Source organism: Malurus melanocephalus, unplaced genomic scaffold (assembly GCF_030028575.1).
Source record: "Malurus melanocephalus ecotype Western Australia unplaced genomic scaffold, MMel_1.1 scaffold_120, whole genome shotgun sequence".
In the NCBI taxonomy this organism is placed as follows: Eukaryota; Metazoa; Chordata; class Aves; order Passeriformes; family Maluridae; genus Malurus; species Malurus melanocephalus.
Window position 1 is genome coordinate 1,919,838 of NW_026623352.1, and position 18,896 is coordinate 1,938,733.

The window sequence follows — 18,896 nt, forward strand, 5'->3', positions numbered from 1 at the left end:
TGAATACACAGCTAAACAGGTGGCTCTTGCTTTTACTAAAGCTTCTACAAACCGAAAGCTGCTGAAAATTTTATTTGCCCTTTTTAATTGGGCTTTTTAATATACGGAACCCTACTTAGGTCTCATTATCAGGGCTTGAAATGCAAGCATGTGCTAAGTTGCACATGGCAGATGTGGCACAGCCCAGAGAACTGAATGACAATGCTGACAGGGCTGTTCTCACTTGCTGAACTGAATCTTCTGGGGAAAAGGAAGAAGGGATAGAGCAGAAATTTCAGTTTTGCCCTGTGTCTCTGATCCCTACTGGGGATTTGTTTTTCATGAGAGAGCTACAGAAGAAATAAAGATKCCAGCTGTCTGTGAAAGCCTTCCTCAGTGGTTTTGGGTTTAATTTCATGCTCTGAAGTTTTGGTTGTTAACAAATCCTTTTGAAAAATGATGAAAAGTGGCTGGTAGAGAGCTGACTGTATTTACCCTTCTGTCTGCCCCACTTCTGCTTTTCTAATTCCTGCTAACAATGGCTTACCTTTAATTTCTAAAATGTTAAAATGTGTTTTATTAATGTATTTAACGGATAAACTGCAACAGTTTTTCCAGGAAGGAGTGGTTTGAAGCTAAAGGAGAGTCTTACTATTCTGAAATCGAAAGAGTTTAAACTCTGCCTCAAAATCTATACTAACAGAAATAAGAGCATTTCTTACTGCTCCACAAGCAGCTTGAATTCAGCAGGAGTTACAGAGCCTGTGTGTGAACCCCAGGGTAAATCAATTCTTTAGCAGAGCCAGGAAAATGAACAGCAGATCCTCTCTTGCCATTGATTTGGTTCCTTCCTGAGCAGGGCAGGGTCTCAGTGCTGAACTAATCCCTGGTKCCCAGGTGTAGGCAGGTGGGTCTGCTGGGTGCTCCCTGTGAATGCTCCAGACATTATCGGCTGTGGGCTTTCTTGCACGAGGTAACAAAGGAATCGATTGCCTTCCCTGTTTGCCTGTCACCTGCAACTTTATGGTGCTGGCAGCCTGCATTTCTGTTCCACATTTAACTGGGATTACTGTCCATGGAAAATCTCTCCTGCCTTAGAGGGACTGTGTTTCTTGTGGCTTAGACAACCAGCAGCATCCAGGTGCTTCATTAATCCTCTCCGTTTATTGTGAGACATCTAAGAACAGATTTTTTTTTTCCTAGAGAACTGAAAGAATTTGTGGTTTTGGATATGAAAACAGCTGGCAAACATTTTCATCGTAAAATCTGTGCCTGTTTCTTCACCTAGCGAGTTTTGCACAATATTGTGTTTAACCAGTAAAATCCAGTGCCATCTGAAATGTGGCAGTGTGAGTCATTTGCAGGGATGTGTCATTTCTGTGCCCTTTTCTGCCACAGCAAACATAGTAACGGAGGTAAAGCAGGAGTCTCATTTTTAGTTTTTAGAGTAACATCCACATTTAATACATTTTTGAATCTGCTCCTTGGGTAGAAGGTGACACATACTTGATGTTCTCTACTATGTCCCTAAATGATTGCATAACTCCAAAACAATAATTGAAGATTTTGTTTTAGAAATACAATTCTGAATTGTAGATCTTGCTCAGTTGCATGAAGATTTTGTAGAGGGTGCTATTTGCTAAACTTCTTGATTTTTTGGTACCATCTAGATCAAAATTCTTGCTGGAAAATGAAGTTTAAAGGTTAGTGAATTCCTCTGAAAATTGGATATTCCTTGATAGTTCTTTTAATCACAATTAGGATTAAGGGCTTAGATATTCCTGTGATGTAGCCTAAGGTATGCTTTTCTTCTTCAAGGCACTTCCCTAACAACCAATCAATCTTCACAGTATTCTGCTTTAGTGGCCTGAGKTTTCAGATGTGATAAAAGTGATGAGTTATTTGATATACGCAAAGTCAGGAAGAAAGTGAGTATTATCCTGAGGATGGCACCAGTGTTTCATAACTACAGAGCCAAACCCAAATAATTTCAGTTGATGTGTCTGCAATTTTCTGTTTTTCTTATTTTTATTTGGACAGAGTACAGCAAGTTAACAGCACTGCACAAGCTTCTTAGAGAAAAATCGCTTCCTTTGGGGTTTGKTGGGCAACTGTTTAAAGGATTAGAGCCCATTGAAAATACTTAACTGGAGAGATTGTTGGGAATTCTTACAAAAAAAAATGGAACTACTTAAAACAGCCACTGGCATAACTAGAAGGTTAATAATCTCTAAGGTATTGCCCTGGTTTATAGATACAGCTTTTGGAGCAATAAATTTTAACCTTTGAACGTGTGCTTCTGCAAATAAAATCCAGCCTTATTTTGTGTACTTAACAACTTCTGATTGGAAACACATAGCAACCTACAGCCAGCATGCTTTCAGCAAACTGGAGCAGAAATGAGGCAGATCTTCAAAGTGGTCACTTATCTTCCTCAATAACTCTTCTACATGTAAACAAGATAAACCTGGTCGTTCTGCCAGATCCCACTCGCTTTGAATGATGTTTAAATGATTTTAAAGAGAAAGAACTTGTGTTCAGACAGATTTCTGAAAGTTTTTCCCTGAAGTGCTTTTTTGCTTTTAGAAACGTTAATGCAAAAATAAGCTGCGTCATGAAAATGAGATTAAAATAGGTAGCTGTGCACTTGATTCTGCAGAASCCTGGGGCCAGGCTTCTGATCACTTAGCTAGAACTAGGTCTTAATTTATTCTGTATCAGTACAAAATAYGAAGTTTCCCTCTGTATTCTTACCTTTTCAAAGTCTAAATCTGGATTTTTTTTATTGGTTTTTCTCTAGTCTGCAAGCACAATTCCATTTAATTGGCCAGTGGAAGAATGTTTTGCCTGTTGAAGCTTTTCCAGGCTCTATGAAGTTAAATATATGTGTATATGTGAATAAAACCACTAGCATTTCCCTCTGTCAGCATAATGGCTGTGCTGTGTATTTCCAGTGGCTTCCTCTTTTGGATACATCCAATGGCTCTCTCTTTTGGGATAGGGTTTGGTTGCACTGCTGATTGATCTGGGTGGTAAATCCCTTTTGTTCCCACGTATTCTTTGTCGCRTTCCTCTTTTCCTTTTCTGTGGAAATCAGTTGGAGACTTTCTGTTGCTGAACTTTGAGTTGCAGCTTCTTCTCTGCCCTGTGTTAGCTGTTGCCAGCAAGTGGAGCACACTGTGACAGGAATAAGTGGGAATTTTACAGTGTACCTGCTCCATTTCAAGTTGAACTCTCCCTTCGTTTTGCACTGTTTGCAAACAAAATGATAAATAAAATTAAGGAATAGGCATAGCTGCCAGGTCCCTGAACCATCCTGGTCTTCCCATGATCCTCTAATTTCTCTAAGCTCTTTTACTATCATCCTTCTTTTAAACTTGATATTGCAATTCAAGAAAAGACTAATCCTGAAAATCTGAAGGTTCACTTGCTGTGGTCGCTGATACTACATTGCAAAATGGTTATGAAAAAAAACATTTATTTTAATGTTCTTTATATACAAAGTTATTTCACATTACCAGCATTTTGATACGCTAATAGTACTATTTATTATAATTAAAGAACAAAACCAAGAAAGTAGTGCCTAAATGACTTAATGCTCCTATGTCTTGTTTGCAACAGTGACAGAGAGATTTCAGGGGATACTTTGATGGAAATTACTGAGGATAGGCATCCTGAATTTCTGAACTGTTTTGGACAATGAGGGTATAAATTCCCAACTCATTCCTGTGCTCTAAAAATTTTCCCTTTGCCAACAAAAGTTATGCACATATTAGAGTCACATCAGGAAAAATGTATCCGGATTATTCAGAAGTACTGATTACCTACCAATTTTGCTTAGTATAGAAAGCACTTCAAGAATTSAGACCTACATGAAAAATGCTGGGAACTTAATTTTAAGTGAAGTATTTTGTTTGCTTTGTCTTCTATTAATTTGGCTTCTCAAATTTTATTAGTGTCACAATAACTCATAAAACTGGACCAGATTTCAAATTGGTTGAATGCAACTATTGCMTCTTTATCCATGGGCTCTGCTGTCTCATGAAATGCAGTCACTTTTTGAAATACTTACGCTTTTAAGGAGGATTTCTGCCCCCTCTGCATTTTCTTTTAGGATCCAAAATGAATCTGACATGAATTTTCTTTGTTCAAAAATGAACTTGGGCTAAGATTCCCAATTCCAGAATGCTTTCAAATCATTTACAGTAAGATTGAAGAGTGCCTGTTTATACCAATGTATGAAGCATTKGAAATCATACCTGTCAAACCCAAAAAATTCCCAAAAACTTATCCCTGACCTTTGTCCTTAACATGTAGTGAGTGCACCCGCCTGGCTCTGGGCTTTCCATCAAGTGGCTCAAAACACATYGGCCAGGTTTGCATTTCTCAAGATGCATGTGTAAAGTCCACAGGTGAGATCAGTACATGGAACCTGTGTGCAGATCAAAGGAGAAGGAAGATTCTCTTTCCCTGGGGGCGAGGGACAGACGCTTGGGTACAGCTGCCTCAGCACTGTGGGTTCGATTGCCTGGGGCAAATTTTGTGCTTTTTTTTGTGTCTGCAGTGGAACAAGTGGCTGTGTCTGCTGCTGGGCTCTCCCTCCCAGTGCCTCCCCAGCTGCTCCCAGGCCGGAGGGCTCCTTGCCCTGTGGCACTTCCGAGGGACTCCTGGCAGTTGCATTGCCCGTGGGAGCTGTGCTGCCCTGCTGGCAGGGGGCTCTTGGGTTACTGTTCTTGAAGCTGCTGTGCCCCAGGCTGTGGCACGCTGGGGACACMCCCCGGGTCCTGTAGTGCTCCGGTACTGTGGGCTCGGTGCCACCCTGGCTGCCCCGCAGCCTCACTGCGAGGCCACCACCTGCTGCAGGGTCCCGCTGTGCTGCAAACCGCTCATGGGGAGAGCAGCGGSAGGAGGCGGCGCCGGGAATAAAGAACTGGGCATTTCCGAATGAGTCTGTGGGTCAGGAACTGCCATGGGGCTCACGGAGCCAGAGTCACTCTGCAGAGAGCCCAGATTGCTGCCATCAAAGTGAGTCATTTTCTTCTTCATTAATTTTCTCTCTTTGGCTCTGCGGTTCTGGAACCAGATTTTCACCTGCAGAGGAGCAGAGGAAAATTGTTTTCAGTCGCTAATAGAGTGCAATGTGGTCCTTCGTGTATTTAATCACAGAATCCCAGGGAMAATCAGTGGCATGAGGACCACTGAGAAAGGCAGCGGCAAACTGAGACAACAGAGCTGTTTGCTTGATATTCATACAGGTAATCTTTCCTATCTGGTAATAAAATATTTATTAATAGCTTGATAAAAAGTATTTTTTGCTATTTGTTCAGAGTTRTTTCTTTATGGAATGAGCTTTATTTCATTATTTGAAGCAAAATCTAACAGAACAGAATCCCATGTGTCATAATGATGGCCAACATTATGSAAGAGTATTGTTACATTGAAAACAGTATGCCCTAGTGAGGGCAAGCCAAAATCTGTTATTGGCCTATAAACTGAGGCACAATGGCTTTCCTGATTGGATGCTGCACATTCATTGGCGAGCTCCAATGTGGAAGSCAGTGGAAATTCACTTCTGAGCAGAATTTCAGCAGTGATACACAACATTAATTCAAAATATTGTATCAGCAGTGTCTGAATAGCTGAGTGCCTCTTACTGCATTGATAGATGGAGCCAGAATCTGCTGCTCCTTCCCACACAATGCARTGCTTCACACCAGTGTCCCTGCTCTGTCACAGGCACAGTCACCTTGGGGAAGGAGTGAAGGACCTGCTGAAGATGAATCTTGRTTGGGGTGGAACAAGTGAGGATGTGAGATGAAAATGAGTAATGATCAGTTGAAAATACAGCAGAACTTGTTGAGGTGTGAAATGTTCTGGGATAACTGGCTTTGGATGTGAATCCACAGCCATGGATTTAAAGCTGGSCACTCCAGCTATTCATCCTTGGCAGTGGCTCTGGATCATGTCTAGTCAGTGTAATAAGTCAAGCTACCTCATTCAGATTTGTTGTGTTTTCTTCTTCAGACAGCAAAGGAAACACTTCTGTCACCATTTTCTATAACCCAAAGAAAAAAAATCAATATTTTGCTGAGAAATACTGGTCTGTTCAGCTCTTTTTTTGCTAGAAACTAGAAAGAGAAAGAGAATAATGACTGGAAAGGAGGTGAAACAGTGAGAGGTGATAAACACCTGTGGCTACCAGGTTGTGTTTTAGAAAAAAACCACTGGTGAAGTCCAACAAAGCATCTTAAGGACTGTGACAGTCTCAGGGTGCTTCTGTTTAAGGTAACATTATTTCATTYTACAGCAGAAGGATTCAAATACATGCAAAGCCTGTGCAAATTTGAACCAGGCCTCTAAAGTCCCAGGCTGCCATCTGACATGTTTGGCAGTTCCTTCTCTTCTTTAGTTCYGTGATATCATTTTAGTTTATATTCCAGATTATATTCCATTAAACCAGTCTCAAGTCCTCTCAGATCTCTTGCATTCTGATCATGCAGAGATAATCCAGTTTCTCTCATACATTTGCCAAAATGTATGAAAAGATGAAACAGTCTGGAAACTAAAGCAACATTTCAGAATTACCTTCTGGCTTCAGTGTTCTTACCTGCCTGTGAATGGAGGCTTTTGTTCTGGTTTGTTGTTAAACCAGGAAAGCAAATGTGCAGCAGAGATCCAGGGAGAAATTAGTAGGCACTTCAGGCTCGTGTGCCAATTACCAAATAAGTCCAAGTCAAAACAGATCTGTAATGTCATGCTAAAAGCTAACAAGGCCGGTTGCATCTGTCTGACCTGTTCTTCACTTGTTGCCCTTCTTCCTTTCAATTCATTTTTCCATGGAAATGTCTCCTCCCCTGAAGTCTCATTTTCTCTCTTTCTCATCCTCGTCATCTCCTTCTCTCTGTGATCTTTCTGTGTTAACAATGCTTCACTTTGCCTTTTTTTCTTAATTAGATATTGCATTGTTCCTTCCTTGTTTTAATGATTGTTCTTTGTCCTTTTGAGATATTCCTTCCAGGGAATTTAGGATTTTGGCAGAGGCAGGAAAAAAGCTTTTCCAGAAAATCTTTTCAGGTTTTAGGTGGAATGAAGAGGAAATTTGGATAGGACAATGTGTGTTCAGTCATGCTCCTATTGTGGAGCTGTTTAATTTGTACAAAAGGGTGGTGGTGGGAGTCTATCAGSTATCTTTTACTTAATCTTACATTTTTAAAAAGCACTTCAGAGATGCAGGTTGTATGAACTGCAATTCATTTTGTTCTTGATGTATCGATGATGAAGAACAAATATTGCAAAAGCTGTTGCCATGTTTCCCCAATATATGACAAAGAAATAGATCACGTATTTTTGTTTCACCTCTTCAAATACACAAACAAAAATATTCATCAGGAATTATCACTGAACTAGGAAATTGCAAGTAAATATCACTGGTTGTACCCAGAAGCAGAGTAATAATTTTTAAATTCAGCATAATTTAGTAAAATTATTGATGTTTAAACAGCCAGCAAAAAGACACATGGTGTATTTTTTACACCTGTCTGAAATAATTTAAATTTTCAATAATTTAATACTGGCATTCAGCAGCAAATTGAGAAATATTTGCAAAATGGATGCTGGCTTTTCCATTTCTGTAAGCCCAGCATGGGCTGTGTTCGAGTTGGATGGACCATGCTACAACYGGGGGGTTTGGGACTATTCCTGCTCAGTAGAGCCCATAAAACAATAGTGAATCAGGCCTAATTATGGATTGTGTTTTGATTTCTCTTCTGGGAACAGAAGAGGCATTAGGAGGGGAGGAAATGGGACAGGAGAAAGGAATAGCACGTATGTAGGAAATCTTTAACAAAAGCTACAAGGCAGTCAAGGAAACAAAACCCTTCAAGTGTCCTGAACATACTTGAGCTCATCATTTCCCTCTCACTAAGAGCCACCTTGTTGGGCTTGGTTATAGAATTCCCATAATTGGTCATGGAATTACCAGCAGAACCAGGAATTCTGCTTCAGAAAGTTCAGCAAACATTTCTCCCTGCTACCGCTGCCCAGAGAAAAATCTGGGCAGGATTTTAGTGATTTTGTTTAACTTGTTTCTCAGAATGGGAAAAARTTGGTGCTTGCATTTCCTGGGTTATTGCACAGCTTTAGTTTGGGTTTTATTGCAAAGGGAACCCAGTCCACTGTTTGGTTACTTGAAGCATTGACATTTCTGCTTTCTTAACCACACAGACACCTCCTCATCAGCAATCATAAATTCAAAGGAAAGCCTGGATGGGTGATCCATACTCTACCTGTCTCTCGGAAAGTCTTAGGTTTGCAGCAAGTTCAGACTTCCTCCTGATTGTAATGTATCTGTTGTAATGAAATTCCTTCTCTAATTCCAATCTCTGATGATCTGTGTAAACCACTCGGTACTTCTCTCTTGTTCTTGTTTTACCTGTTTTAAAAGAAGAACACATTGCTTCAAGCTAGAAGTTTTTTTCACTTTAGTAACACAAAATATCTGAATTTACATTTGAAAACATCTGTGAGGATTTTAGGTCTGATTCTCTATGCACTTACCCAGAGTAACTCCCTTGACTCACTCTTGATTTACAACACCAGAGGTTCATACCATCAGATATTAGGTTTGCTCCTTAGTAAATAGATAATAAACTGCTTCTCGTGTTCTTTATCACCCCTCTGTTATCATTTGGGAAAGGGAAGRCATTCCTGGTAAGAATAAGGAGCCAGGAAACCTGGGTTCTGTTCCCAGCTCTGCTGCAAGCTTCCTGCCTGGTGTTGAATGGCTCTTGTCTCTCTGTCCCTAGAGCTGACACACGGCTACCTGCTTCAGAAGGAAATTCTGAAGGACATTTTACTGCACAGAAAATATTGAGAAGTTCCAAAGTTCCTCACTTCTTATTGCTAGAAAAATTCCTCCAACATTGTGATTGTTACTGCAATTTGGAGGTTGTATTTTCCCATAAATCTGGCACAATCTGCCCACAACCTGATAATAGCACAGGGAACAGTAACATAGATTTTCAGATGACAGTTCATAAAAAAGAGAAAAAGCAAGCAATAATACCTCACAATGGGCAGGGAACTCARCATCTGCTGTTTTGGGAGCAGCACTGCTGCCTCCCTTCAGCTGTGGGTGCAGCTGAGTGAAGCAGACATGGCTCAGCAGCAGCCAGGCCATTAAAAGGCAATGGCAGATGACAGGAGCCAGGGAACACAAATGCAAGGAGCTGAAATTTTATGGACTCCATATGGGGTCATTTCAGAGGACAGAATGTGCAGCTGCAGTGAAAGAGAGCTGAGAAAGGGAAAGGCTGCTGATGGGTCCCTTCTCACCCATCTTTCCTCTGTGGTTTATGCCCATATTAGACAATCAATATGTTGGATATTGACACCTGCTTAAACCAAAGCCTGAGGTCATTCCGCATTTGTGACAGTTTGGATCATTGCAGTGTTAAGATCAGCATTACCATCTTTGCTGACCACAATCTTACTGTTTTTTATGCTTCCTGTATTATGTCTGCATTTCTGTCTGTCTGTATTTACATGCACATTCCCTCTCATATGCATATTTAGACTGTGATTTGTCAGGGGCAGGCAATGCGTGTTCAGTCAGTATTTTTTTCCTGTGTATTCCACTGTGGTGCTGGAGGTTGTGAGTCTGTGTTCTCAGTGGTCACTGCAGCAGAACAGCCCCCTCAGGTTGAGGTTCTCCCAGGTGATGCACAGAACTTGAGGTGTTTGTACCTCAAGTACCTCTGTTTGTAATTACCTGTACCTGTGTAATTATTAGGCCTCACACAGAAACTCACATTTGCTTACAGAGCTCTTCTGACTAGGTTGTGTGGATGCCTAACTCCTCAAAACCCAGGTCCTAGAAACTCCTAATAATTACACTCTAATAAGAGCAGGTAATTTTGAATGGGGTGAAACAGGTTCTCTGACTTGGAGTTGGTAAAATTTCAGTGTCTGGGTAGATCCTGATGGCACAGAGCCCCAGAGCCATCAGCTTTCCCCTGGCAGGAGAGAGGAGCTGGAGGGGTCATCTCTCACTGGTGCCTAAGGCCTGATTCCTCCCCAGCCCCTCCTCATTTCCCTTGCTTTTGAAGTTTTGTAGCATTTCAGAATTCAGGGGTACAGAAGAATCCTGATGCACTCTATCCCTTAATTCATGAGTTGGGTTAATGTTTCTCCCCCATCTGTGGAGGGAGACATGATGTCCCTTTGTTTTTAAAGTTAGATCTACCTTCCACTTGCCAGGCACATTGTACAGGGTCATGGCCTGAGAACCAGACCACTTTGGTCTCTTCCAGCATTTCACAGTCAGTACCTTGCTACTTCTAAGAATTTTTGGCTCACCAATCTATTCTTGCATTAGAAGTTTCCTCAGGCTCTGCTCCTCTCTTTAYTGTTTGTATATACCCCAGATCCAGTGGTGGTGAGCACTGGAAGTCCTGGGCAGTGTAATGCTGTAAATAAATCCTGGTACAGCCTGGATGGGGATGGTTCTGCTTCACCCTACAGAACAGGGGCTCTCTAGGACTCTCCCCAAGCTTGTACAACAAAGTCGATATCAGAATTTGGTCCTTCAGCTCCCATGTTGTTCAACCCTGTGACGGCATCAATAGCATCTTTACCAAACTATGGGCATTTCCCACCTCTTCTTAGGGCCATCAGCCTCATTACCTGCAATATTTCAATAGGAAAAATAGGTGTGGGATTGTTCTGCTCAATCCGTGCAGCCCAACTCCTTTGACTCAAATCTGTTACTTGCCTGTGAAGGTGCTGCTTGGCTGGGGAAGATGTACAGAACATTCCCATTGCAGTGTCATTTCTGTCATAGCCAAACTGCAGTGACAGGAGAATTAGCCCAGTGACATTTACACTGATAATCAAGTGAAAAGTGCTCCTAATTTTACAACATTAAGGTAAGAATTTTAGAGTCTCTGAGGAGCAGCAGTGATTCAGTTCAGTCCACATAAATACCAGGACATTTGTTTTCCTTCACTGGAAGTGTAAATTGTTTGTTTAACATATGGTCACCTGTGGTGCTTTAATGCCACACTTGATATTTTTTAACTTTTGATCTCTCTAACTGTTGGTTTGGTTAAAGGTTTTTTTCCTCTTCAAATGAGAATTTGGGGTCATTCTATGGGACAAAATGTTTAACATGTTTCCTTAGTGTCCTTTGTGTTGTTAAGATGGAGTACACAAAAGAGCAACAAGGTGATCTTATCTTGACCTCTATTCTCATTCAGAAGGCACAGACAAATATCAACTGTTCCTCTATTKCCAAAACAAGGTGGTAAACTTCAAGAAAAACCTTCCTGTTTCTGGTTTTAAGTGTTTAAACCCTTTATACCTGAGGAGGAGATGGTTGTATTTGTTTGTTTTTTGTTTTTTTTTTCTTTTTAAACTGAAGAAGAACTTAAATGTACATGGAAAACAGAACTTTCTCCCATAAGATCCTTTATTTCTGTAGGAGCAGCTCTCAGTTTGGTTTTAGTAGAAATGACAATAACTGGTTTCTTTTTGAAGGAAGATTAATAACTTTGACATCTAATTTCTTTCTTTAAGTTAAGAAAATAATTTTAAAAGTAGAAAAGCAAGAGTAAAGGAATTCTGAGAAATGCTCTGAGAAAACTTCTCTGGTTTGTCACATAAATCTTGTCTTTAATAATATGATTTTTTTCCTGTGTAGAGTTATACTTTCTGTGAGAAACAAGAGACAGTGGGAGCTGAGATCTGCCAGAGTCTTCCAARAGGATGCTCTTAGCTTTGACAGAGCCCAATTTTAGTTTGTTAGGCCTTTCCTCTCCTTGATGTCAGTGAGAGTCTTCCTACTGCCTTTGTTGGATGCTGGGCTGGAATTAGTCTGCACATGGCACTTCCTTTCAAAGGCAAAGTACACTTTTATTTGCCAGAGTTAACAAACAGCAGCAACAGAATCTATCCCTAAACAGTTTGGGAATTCAGCCTCTAAATCCCATCTGTGAGACAGAGTAGATCYACTCCACTGCATTCTGCAGACAATTCTCCTGGTTTTAATTCCAGGGATGCATTTTATTTCAAGAGAAATGTTACCTGAGTAAAATTTGAGGTGGGACTAATGGATTCACCCCACAGACAGCACAGGAGGATGTTCTTCACTTCTCAACAGAAAATGGCAGAATGAAATGATGCAATGTTAAAAGTTTACATATTAATCCAATCCAATTGCTTTAGTGAAATCCTGGATATTTTCCTCACTTAGGTGAGTGAAATAGCCAACATTTGACTTTGTACCTTCTTAATTAATCTTTTATTAGTGACAGATTACAGTTATAATCAGCAATACAGTGTCAGTTCTATAGGAAATATGTTCTGGCATGGACAGTTATGCCRTGGAATTGTGGTTGGAGAGGTTATTAGTACTTGGGTGGAAGAGAACTGAAACAAAAGGGCTTTGAAGCAGCTACCTTTGCAATCTGCCTGCCTTTGTGCTGRGGGGAGTGGATTTCCTGGGTTTAATGAGCTATTTATGAAGAGGCAGTTTTGTCAAAACCCTCTTTTGCAAGTGACYGCTGAGGAGTGCCTTTGGACCAGCAAGAAATGTGACATTTCAGAGTTAGAAATCTTTTCATGGGACATAGTTTAACAATGCTGTTCCATCACACCCACTCTGGCAATTTTTGTGACTGGGCAAGTTTTGAGCTGGGGGAAGGGAACAGCTTTCCCATTGGTCATAAAATTCACAGAGCATTTCTTCWGAAGACAATAAAGCTGGGAGAAGGCCTCTTTATTTGCTGTGAAAATCATCACCCTTTCCGGCAATATAACTCCTGAAGAAAAGAGGGAGAAGGAAGAGACAAGACTGCATATCAAAGCAAAGTGAAGTGTTAAAAGGGTCTGTTGCCTCAATATGACAGATAGGCCTCAAAACCTCAGACAATGTAGGCCAGGAAAGGAAAAAAAAMCCCACCATCGGACCTCACAACTAGTTTACAAAGCAAAATAAATTAGCATTAGAACCAGCCCTGGGCCCTCTTTCAGAGCCTCCCTCTCTTAAACTTTTCAGGAATATTCTTCAGGCAGGGAAACCAGCATCTTTCATAACATCCAAAGGTGCCAGAAGATGTCCTAGGATAGGACAGTGTGGGATTGCTGTGGGATTACTGACAAAGCATTGCAAGCTGGATTCCAGGGTTCTGCATTGTTTCAGAGGAAGTTGTGTCTGTACTCGGTGACTGGATGTTACCTTAAATCATCACAGAAATGGGAAACAGCCTCTGGCCTGAGGAAATGCTCAATTCCAATCTCCATCTCTCTCTGTTGCTTTAGTAAYAAGTAACTAATGTTATTTTTGAGCTTATAAAGGTGGACTGACGGAGATCAGGCCCCAGAGTTTTGTTTAGTGTAGGGAAAGTAAGGGGCAAATTCCCCTAACTTAAGTTGGTAATTTCTCTGACTTAATTGAAGTTGTGAAGCAAAAGTTATTTTAAATAAGTTTTGAAAACATTGTGCTGCACATGATGTTCTGTAAAACTATATTTAAGAAAACCCCACCATGCACTGACAATATATTAGCAAATATGACATGGATCCAATCCTGTATCATATTCCGTACAGAAGCCTTGGTGTGATGAGTAGGTGTTCTGGTCCTGTGCATTACTGCRAAGTTAGGTGCATAAAGGTTTGTGAAACATGGTGGCATTCTGTGTATTTTCTTCTGCATCTCACTCATTTGTGATTTTATATATGTTACAATTGTCCATGCTGAAAAAAAAAMCAAAATAGGATCATAGAAATGAAGCCTTTCAACAGACTCAGATTTTCCCTTCTGCTTTCAGTTTTGAATATATTTGGTTATTCTGAAATAWAGCTCACTGACCAAATTTTGTCCTTCCTTTTGCTAGTGTGAATCTTTCTATTCATCTTCATCATACAGAAGGAATTGGATCCAAAGAAAAATAATTTTTATTCTCTTYAAGCAAAGACTGGACTGGCAGAAGGACCCTACCAGCAGAAAATATAGGTGGACTTCTGGGTGGCAAATCAGGGGAAATCCCATTGCCAATGACTATAGAAAGGGAAGTGATTAACTGAGGTTTTTCCCCAAATGTTGTGTGTTCTTTAGGCATTCACCATTTTGCAGGAATGACATCTAAAGAGTCTTGTTCCTCTTCCTTAGAGTTGAGGAAGTATAACTTCTTCCTTCAAAGAGTAAGTGTGATATATTTACAATGCGTTTAGTCATGATGCTCTCAGTACCTGTCATCAGCAGCAGAAAAGCTGTCCTAGTGTCTGCAGAGTAAATTTTAATTGAAGAAGAATGATAGGAGAGTTGTCATCCACAGGAAAAKCCTCTGCTCTGAATCAGTTCACCTGTTTCAAAACTCATCCCCACCCTGTTTTATGGTAACATAAGTGCAGATCTTAAGGTGCACTTTCAGCTTTGTGAGCAAATTCTCCTGGSAGTTCACTGCTCAAACTCAGTGTTTTGGGCACACTTTTACCACAGGTGTGTGTTGTTTTCTCACACAGCCATAAAGTCAAGTCTACTCCTGTGTGAGTGATGACATAGCTCCATAAAAATCCTGAGATTTGTAGCTTCTTCTAAGGTGGTTTTATTCTACTTTCCATCAAAGAATTTGCCTGTTATTATGCCTTGTGTGTGTGTGTGTGTGTGTGTGTGTGTGTGTGTGTGTGTGTGTGTGTGTGTGTGTGCAGAATTACCACCTCACATTTCTAGTTGTGGCTTTGTTCTGTTCTGTGTTACAATTGCTCCTTGTCTGGGCTGTGCTCACCCTCTCCAAGGGGAAGTTGAGGAGACAGGAACAGTATAAGGGTTAGAGAAGAGTCTTTTCTCTCAGTGTTTGTGGTTGAAAAYRCTGAGTGCTCAGTGTTTCCTCCTTYRAGTGTTCTGAGACAAAACACATTGGCTTTTTCCTGTATCCTCATTGCACTGTGGAGTGCAGACAGGGCACTGGATCCTACGTGCTTTGCATTGAGGATCAAATCCCAATCCCTGCAGTTCCAAGGCAGGGATGAAACTCAGCCATCCTTCAGTCACAGAGAGAAAGATGCATCAAAAACTCATAGCTCTTTATGCAGGAAAGCCATTCTAGTGGCATTAAACCAGGATGAYAATCTCACATTAAATACTGACATCTTCCTGAGGTTTCAGGTAACATAACCTCATAAATCACAATTTACACCAGTTGAACACGTGGTTCTCTACTGATGTTGCTTTTAAAGTTATGGAGTAAGACTTGAAATAATTCCTTCCTTTGTTCCAGGTTAGTTGTGTAGATAACAGAGTATCAAAAGCCCTGTAGGGCATGAGGCAGTGGTAGGAATCGCAATCAAGTGTTTTGTTTGTCATCTGTCAGGACATGAGGCCACAAAGCACCAGCAAGAGAAGATAACCATGAAATCTCTGGAAGTGGAAATGCAGTGGATTCAGGGCCTTGTTTCTGTAGCTGCTCCAAGCCAGGATACTCAAAGTGAGTAAACGTTCAGCAAGAACCTCTCCCAGTCTTAAAGGGATAAGATTACAGGAACATTTAATGAACTCCTCTCAGAATATCTTGCAAAAATCACTTGCTTTGATAATTATTGTTTTCATAGTGAAAWAATATTATTATTATTGATAATTAGTACTTTGCAGCATGTAATGAATAAATAACAAAATYAATTTGTCTAAATTATTTCTGTTGTGATCAGCTCAGTTGAATCTGAGCCTCATTTTTTTCATCATTAAGAGCAGTGTTTTTTATCTACTCACAGGGAATAAGGAAAGCTAATAAATAATAGGTGTGATTCCTTCWTTCATGCCTACACCAAACTTTTACTGGAATTCCCAAAGGAAAAGATGTAAAGAGACAGAAGCATAATGYTCAGTGAGCACACACAGCTTTAAGGATGTAAAAAGAATTGGATTCCATCTAAGAAAATGCTGAGGGTTTGATCATGATCCAGCAAACACCATTTTCACTTAGCCTGGCYACACACCTGAGATCACTGCAACACCTGCATGCACACAACCAAACTCACTCAGGTGCTTTCCCAAAGCTGACACTGCTGCAAGCAAAAATATTTTTAAGGTTTTTTCTTTTTTTTTTCTTTTTTCTTTTTTTTTAAATAATGAAGAACAATAGTGCCCTTGCTTTTAAACAGAAAATGACAGAGGGAAAGGAGTGAAGGAAGAAAAAAGAACCAATTCCAGCGAAGCAGGTCTATTGGCACTGAGCCTTCCTGGTCTAGCAGAAAAACTAATACAGATAGAAGGGAAAGAAGCAGCAGGAGAATTCCTTATCTGGGTTTTTCCTTAAGGCAGGACTCTGAGGATTTTAAATGTAACCTTCCAGTGGCCCATGGACATTTGGGAGGGAATGTTCCTATGGCATGCTCRTTTCTCCACTTCTCCTGGACACAGATATGCTCAATATCTTAGACCATTCCAGAAATGAGACACTCCCAGCTCCTCCTATGAAGCTCTGACCCTTGCAGGCTTGAAACTGGGAAAGTTACAAATCTCTAAGTGCTTCTTAAGCAGCAATTAGAAGGTGATATTTTATATTATGTGTCTAGATGTGTGTGTGTGTGCTATATCAATCTCTCTCAGTGTCCCCACTGTCAGGGACAGCACAGACAGAACAAATCATGCCTTGCTCTCAGAAGCTGCCATTGGAATCCACAGCAACACAAAACAGGTAAGGAAAGGATGAGGAGCAAGCAGTGTTTTTTTAAGCAAAGCTTCTGCTATCTGTAAATCACACAATTAGTGAGCAATTTTGTTGCCCTTGTAAGAATTCAAAAGTTTTTTTCACAACAGGCCACTTTTGTTTTTTCTTGGATCATACTCAGCGAATAACAAATAAAATTTTAAAAATACAAACTCTTTTTCCCTCCACAAATTCTTATTCACACATAGTATCAGCCTATTTTAATTGTTCTRTTGAATTCTGTGGACTCTCCATGAACTAAAGTTGTGTTCAGCAGGAGTGAGGATGATTCTGTCCATACAAATGAGATCCATTATTTAATACACACAACTTTTCCATGCAGTTGCTTTCAAGTCTCTAATGTCTGTTTTAAGTAATTGCTTTTCCACCAGAGATTGATTCAGTTCTTGCTTTGAAGATTTTTATTTACAGGTATGTGTGGAAGAGAGCTGGGGTGGGAGGGAGGGAAAGGGAAGGAACCTTCCTGGGATGCAACATTGAAATACTGGGAGCATCTCTTTAGGGGAGGAATTGAGCATCCCTAATTTCTCCTGATCTCAGTGCATCTCAAAGCCGCTCAGCACCTCAGAGGATCAAATACTTTCATACAGCAGAYTATGCCTCTGTTCTTTTCAGGCATTTTCCCTCCTTTTCTTTCTCCCCTCAATTGTTTCACTTTTTTTCATATCATACAAGATACAGATTTTAGTTTTAGGTATGCTCAATATTTATATTTTTTTCTCTTGTTCCTCATCCCAGCCAAACATAACCATTCGCACATGCTTCATGGATTATTTTTACTGGTTATACACCACTGAAGAATTGTTTTCTACTCCTTGACTGTCATGCAGCAGAGCCTGATCTGTGGCTGTATTAACTGGTTGTGTTACCATGATCTTTGTATTCCTGCATATTCCATGAGCTGCTACTACAAAATGAATCAAGCCTTTCCTTATCATCCCTGTTTTTGAAGCATTGMCTCATTGTTTGAACTTGCAGATCTTATTTCAGTGTTCTGAGGTTTACAGGGGTTGTTTCTGGTTTAAAACCCCCCTGCCAACCCCCTGCTGTGCATATTTTACTTGAACTTTTCAGATGTACTCCAAAACTTGAGGAAAGTAAGCAAAGTATAGGTGGTGGTGAATACAGTACTTTCATCATGATTCCTTTCTGCTTCATCCCAAGTTATAGGACTCCTATTAAAAGCAGCTATTGGATATCACAAAGCTTTTAAACAGATCTGAAGTGAAAAGTGAAAGGACCTTGCTTCTCATTTCCCACAGGAATAARGGAATCGTAAGAAATAAAAGCAAGAAACATAAGAAATAGTCAACTGGTCAAAACCAGCATACAACAGTCGAACCAATACTTAACTGCTTGCAAGAGAATCCTTCAGAGCAGTCAGGGTCTTTCTTTATTAATCTGAATCCTTCCCTCTGAATAGGGAACCTGGCAAAACCCCCTCAATGACCCATAACAAGTAAAAACCTCTTCTCAGCACAAAACCTCCGTGCCCTCCTACCTGTGGAAGTGGATTGCACCGTTTTCCTCATCCACTCATAAGAGCTGTGCCTTTGGCTGTTGGGAGAGATTTGCTGGGCATTAATGGGATCTSCAGGAGGTAACCCCGCAGCGGCGGCGGGGTGCAGGGAGCTGTAATCAGCAGAGCTGTAGGAGCCCTGGCCGGGGGATGAGCCATTGATGTGGGCAGCAGCCCCGGCGCTGGAAGGGCCTGGCCCGTAGGCGCTCCACTCCTCCCGCTGGGGGCCGTAGTGGGAGCCCCAGGCTGGCGCCGGCTGCCCGTGGGTGTCCAGGGCTGGCACAGGGTGGTATCCCATGTAGTCGGAGTAGGCTGGAGCAGACACGAAGTTTTGCACGGGCAGGTTGTTGCTGGTGCACCTGGCGGATCCCGGATACATGCTGGTGTCTTTATCCAACAGATAGCTCACGTACATGATGCTCAGAGCCCGGCTCTGTCCTGCCGGGACATCCTGCTCCTCGCAGGGTTTGTTTGATCTCCCTTCCCCTCCTCTTTCTTTCTCTCTTTTCTAGCCCGGCCTGGCTCTATAAATGACTCACGCTAGCCCTGATGTCCCTTTACTACACATGATTAACAATGGTTTTACCAGGTGCTGGTGGTAACAGTTTACTAAGGTCCTGCCTGATGTCACAGATAACTGCCTGCCCCAAAATTACATTTGCATTCAAATGAAG

General features: G+C 41.0%; 1 protein-coding gene across 1 annotated transcript; it reads right to left on the reverse strand.

Annotated features, from left to right (window-relative positions):
• Window positions 1–4,815: 4,815 nt before the first annotated feature.
• LOC130575929 (homeobox protein CDX-1-like) lies at window positions 4,816–18,637 on the reverse strand. Its single transcript, XM_057370171.1, has 3 exons — window positions 18,205–18,637; window positions 8,265–8,410; window positions 4,816–5,070 (listed from the first exon to the last, which is right to left on the reverse strand). The coding sequence occupies exons 1-3, from the start codon at window positions 18,635–18,637 to the stop codon at window positions 4,816–4,818; spliced, it is 834 nt and encodes a 277-aa protein (XP_057226154.1).
• Between the last annotated feature and the right edge of the window lie 259 nt (window positions 18,638–18,896).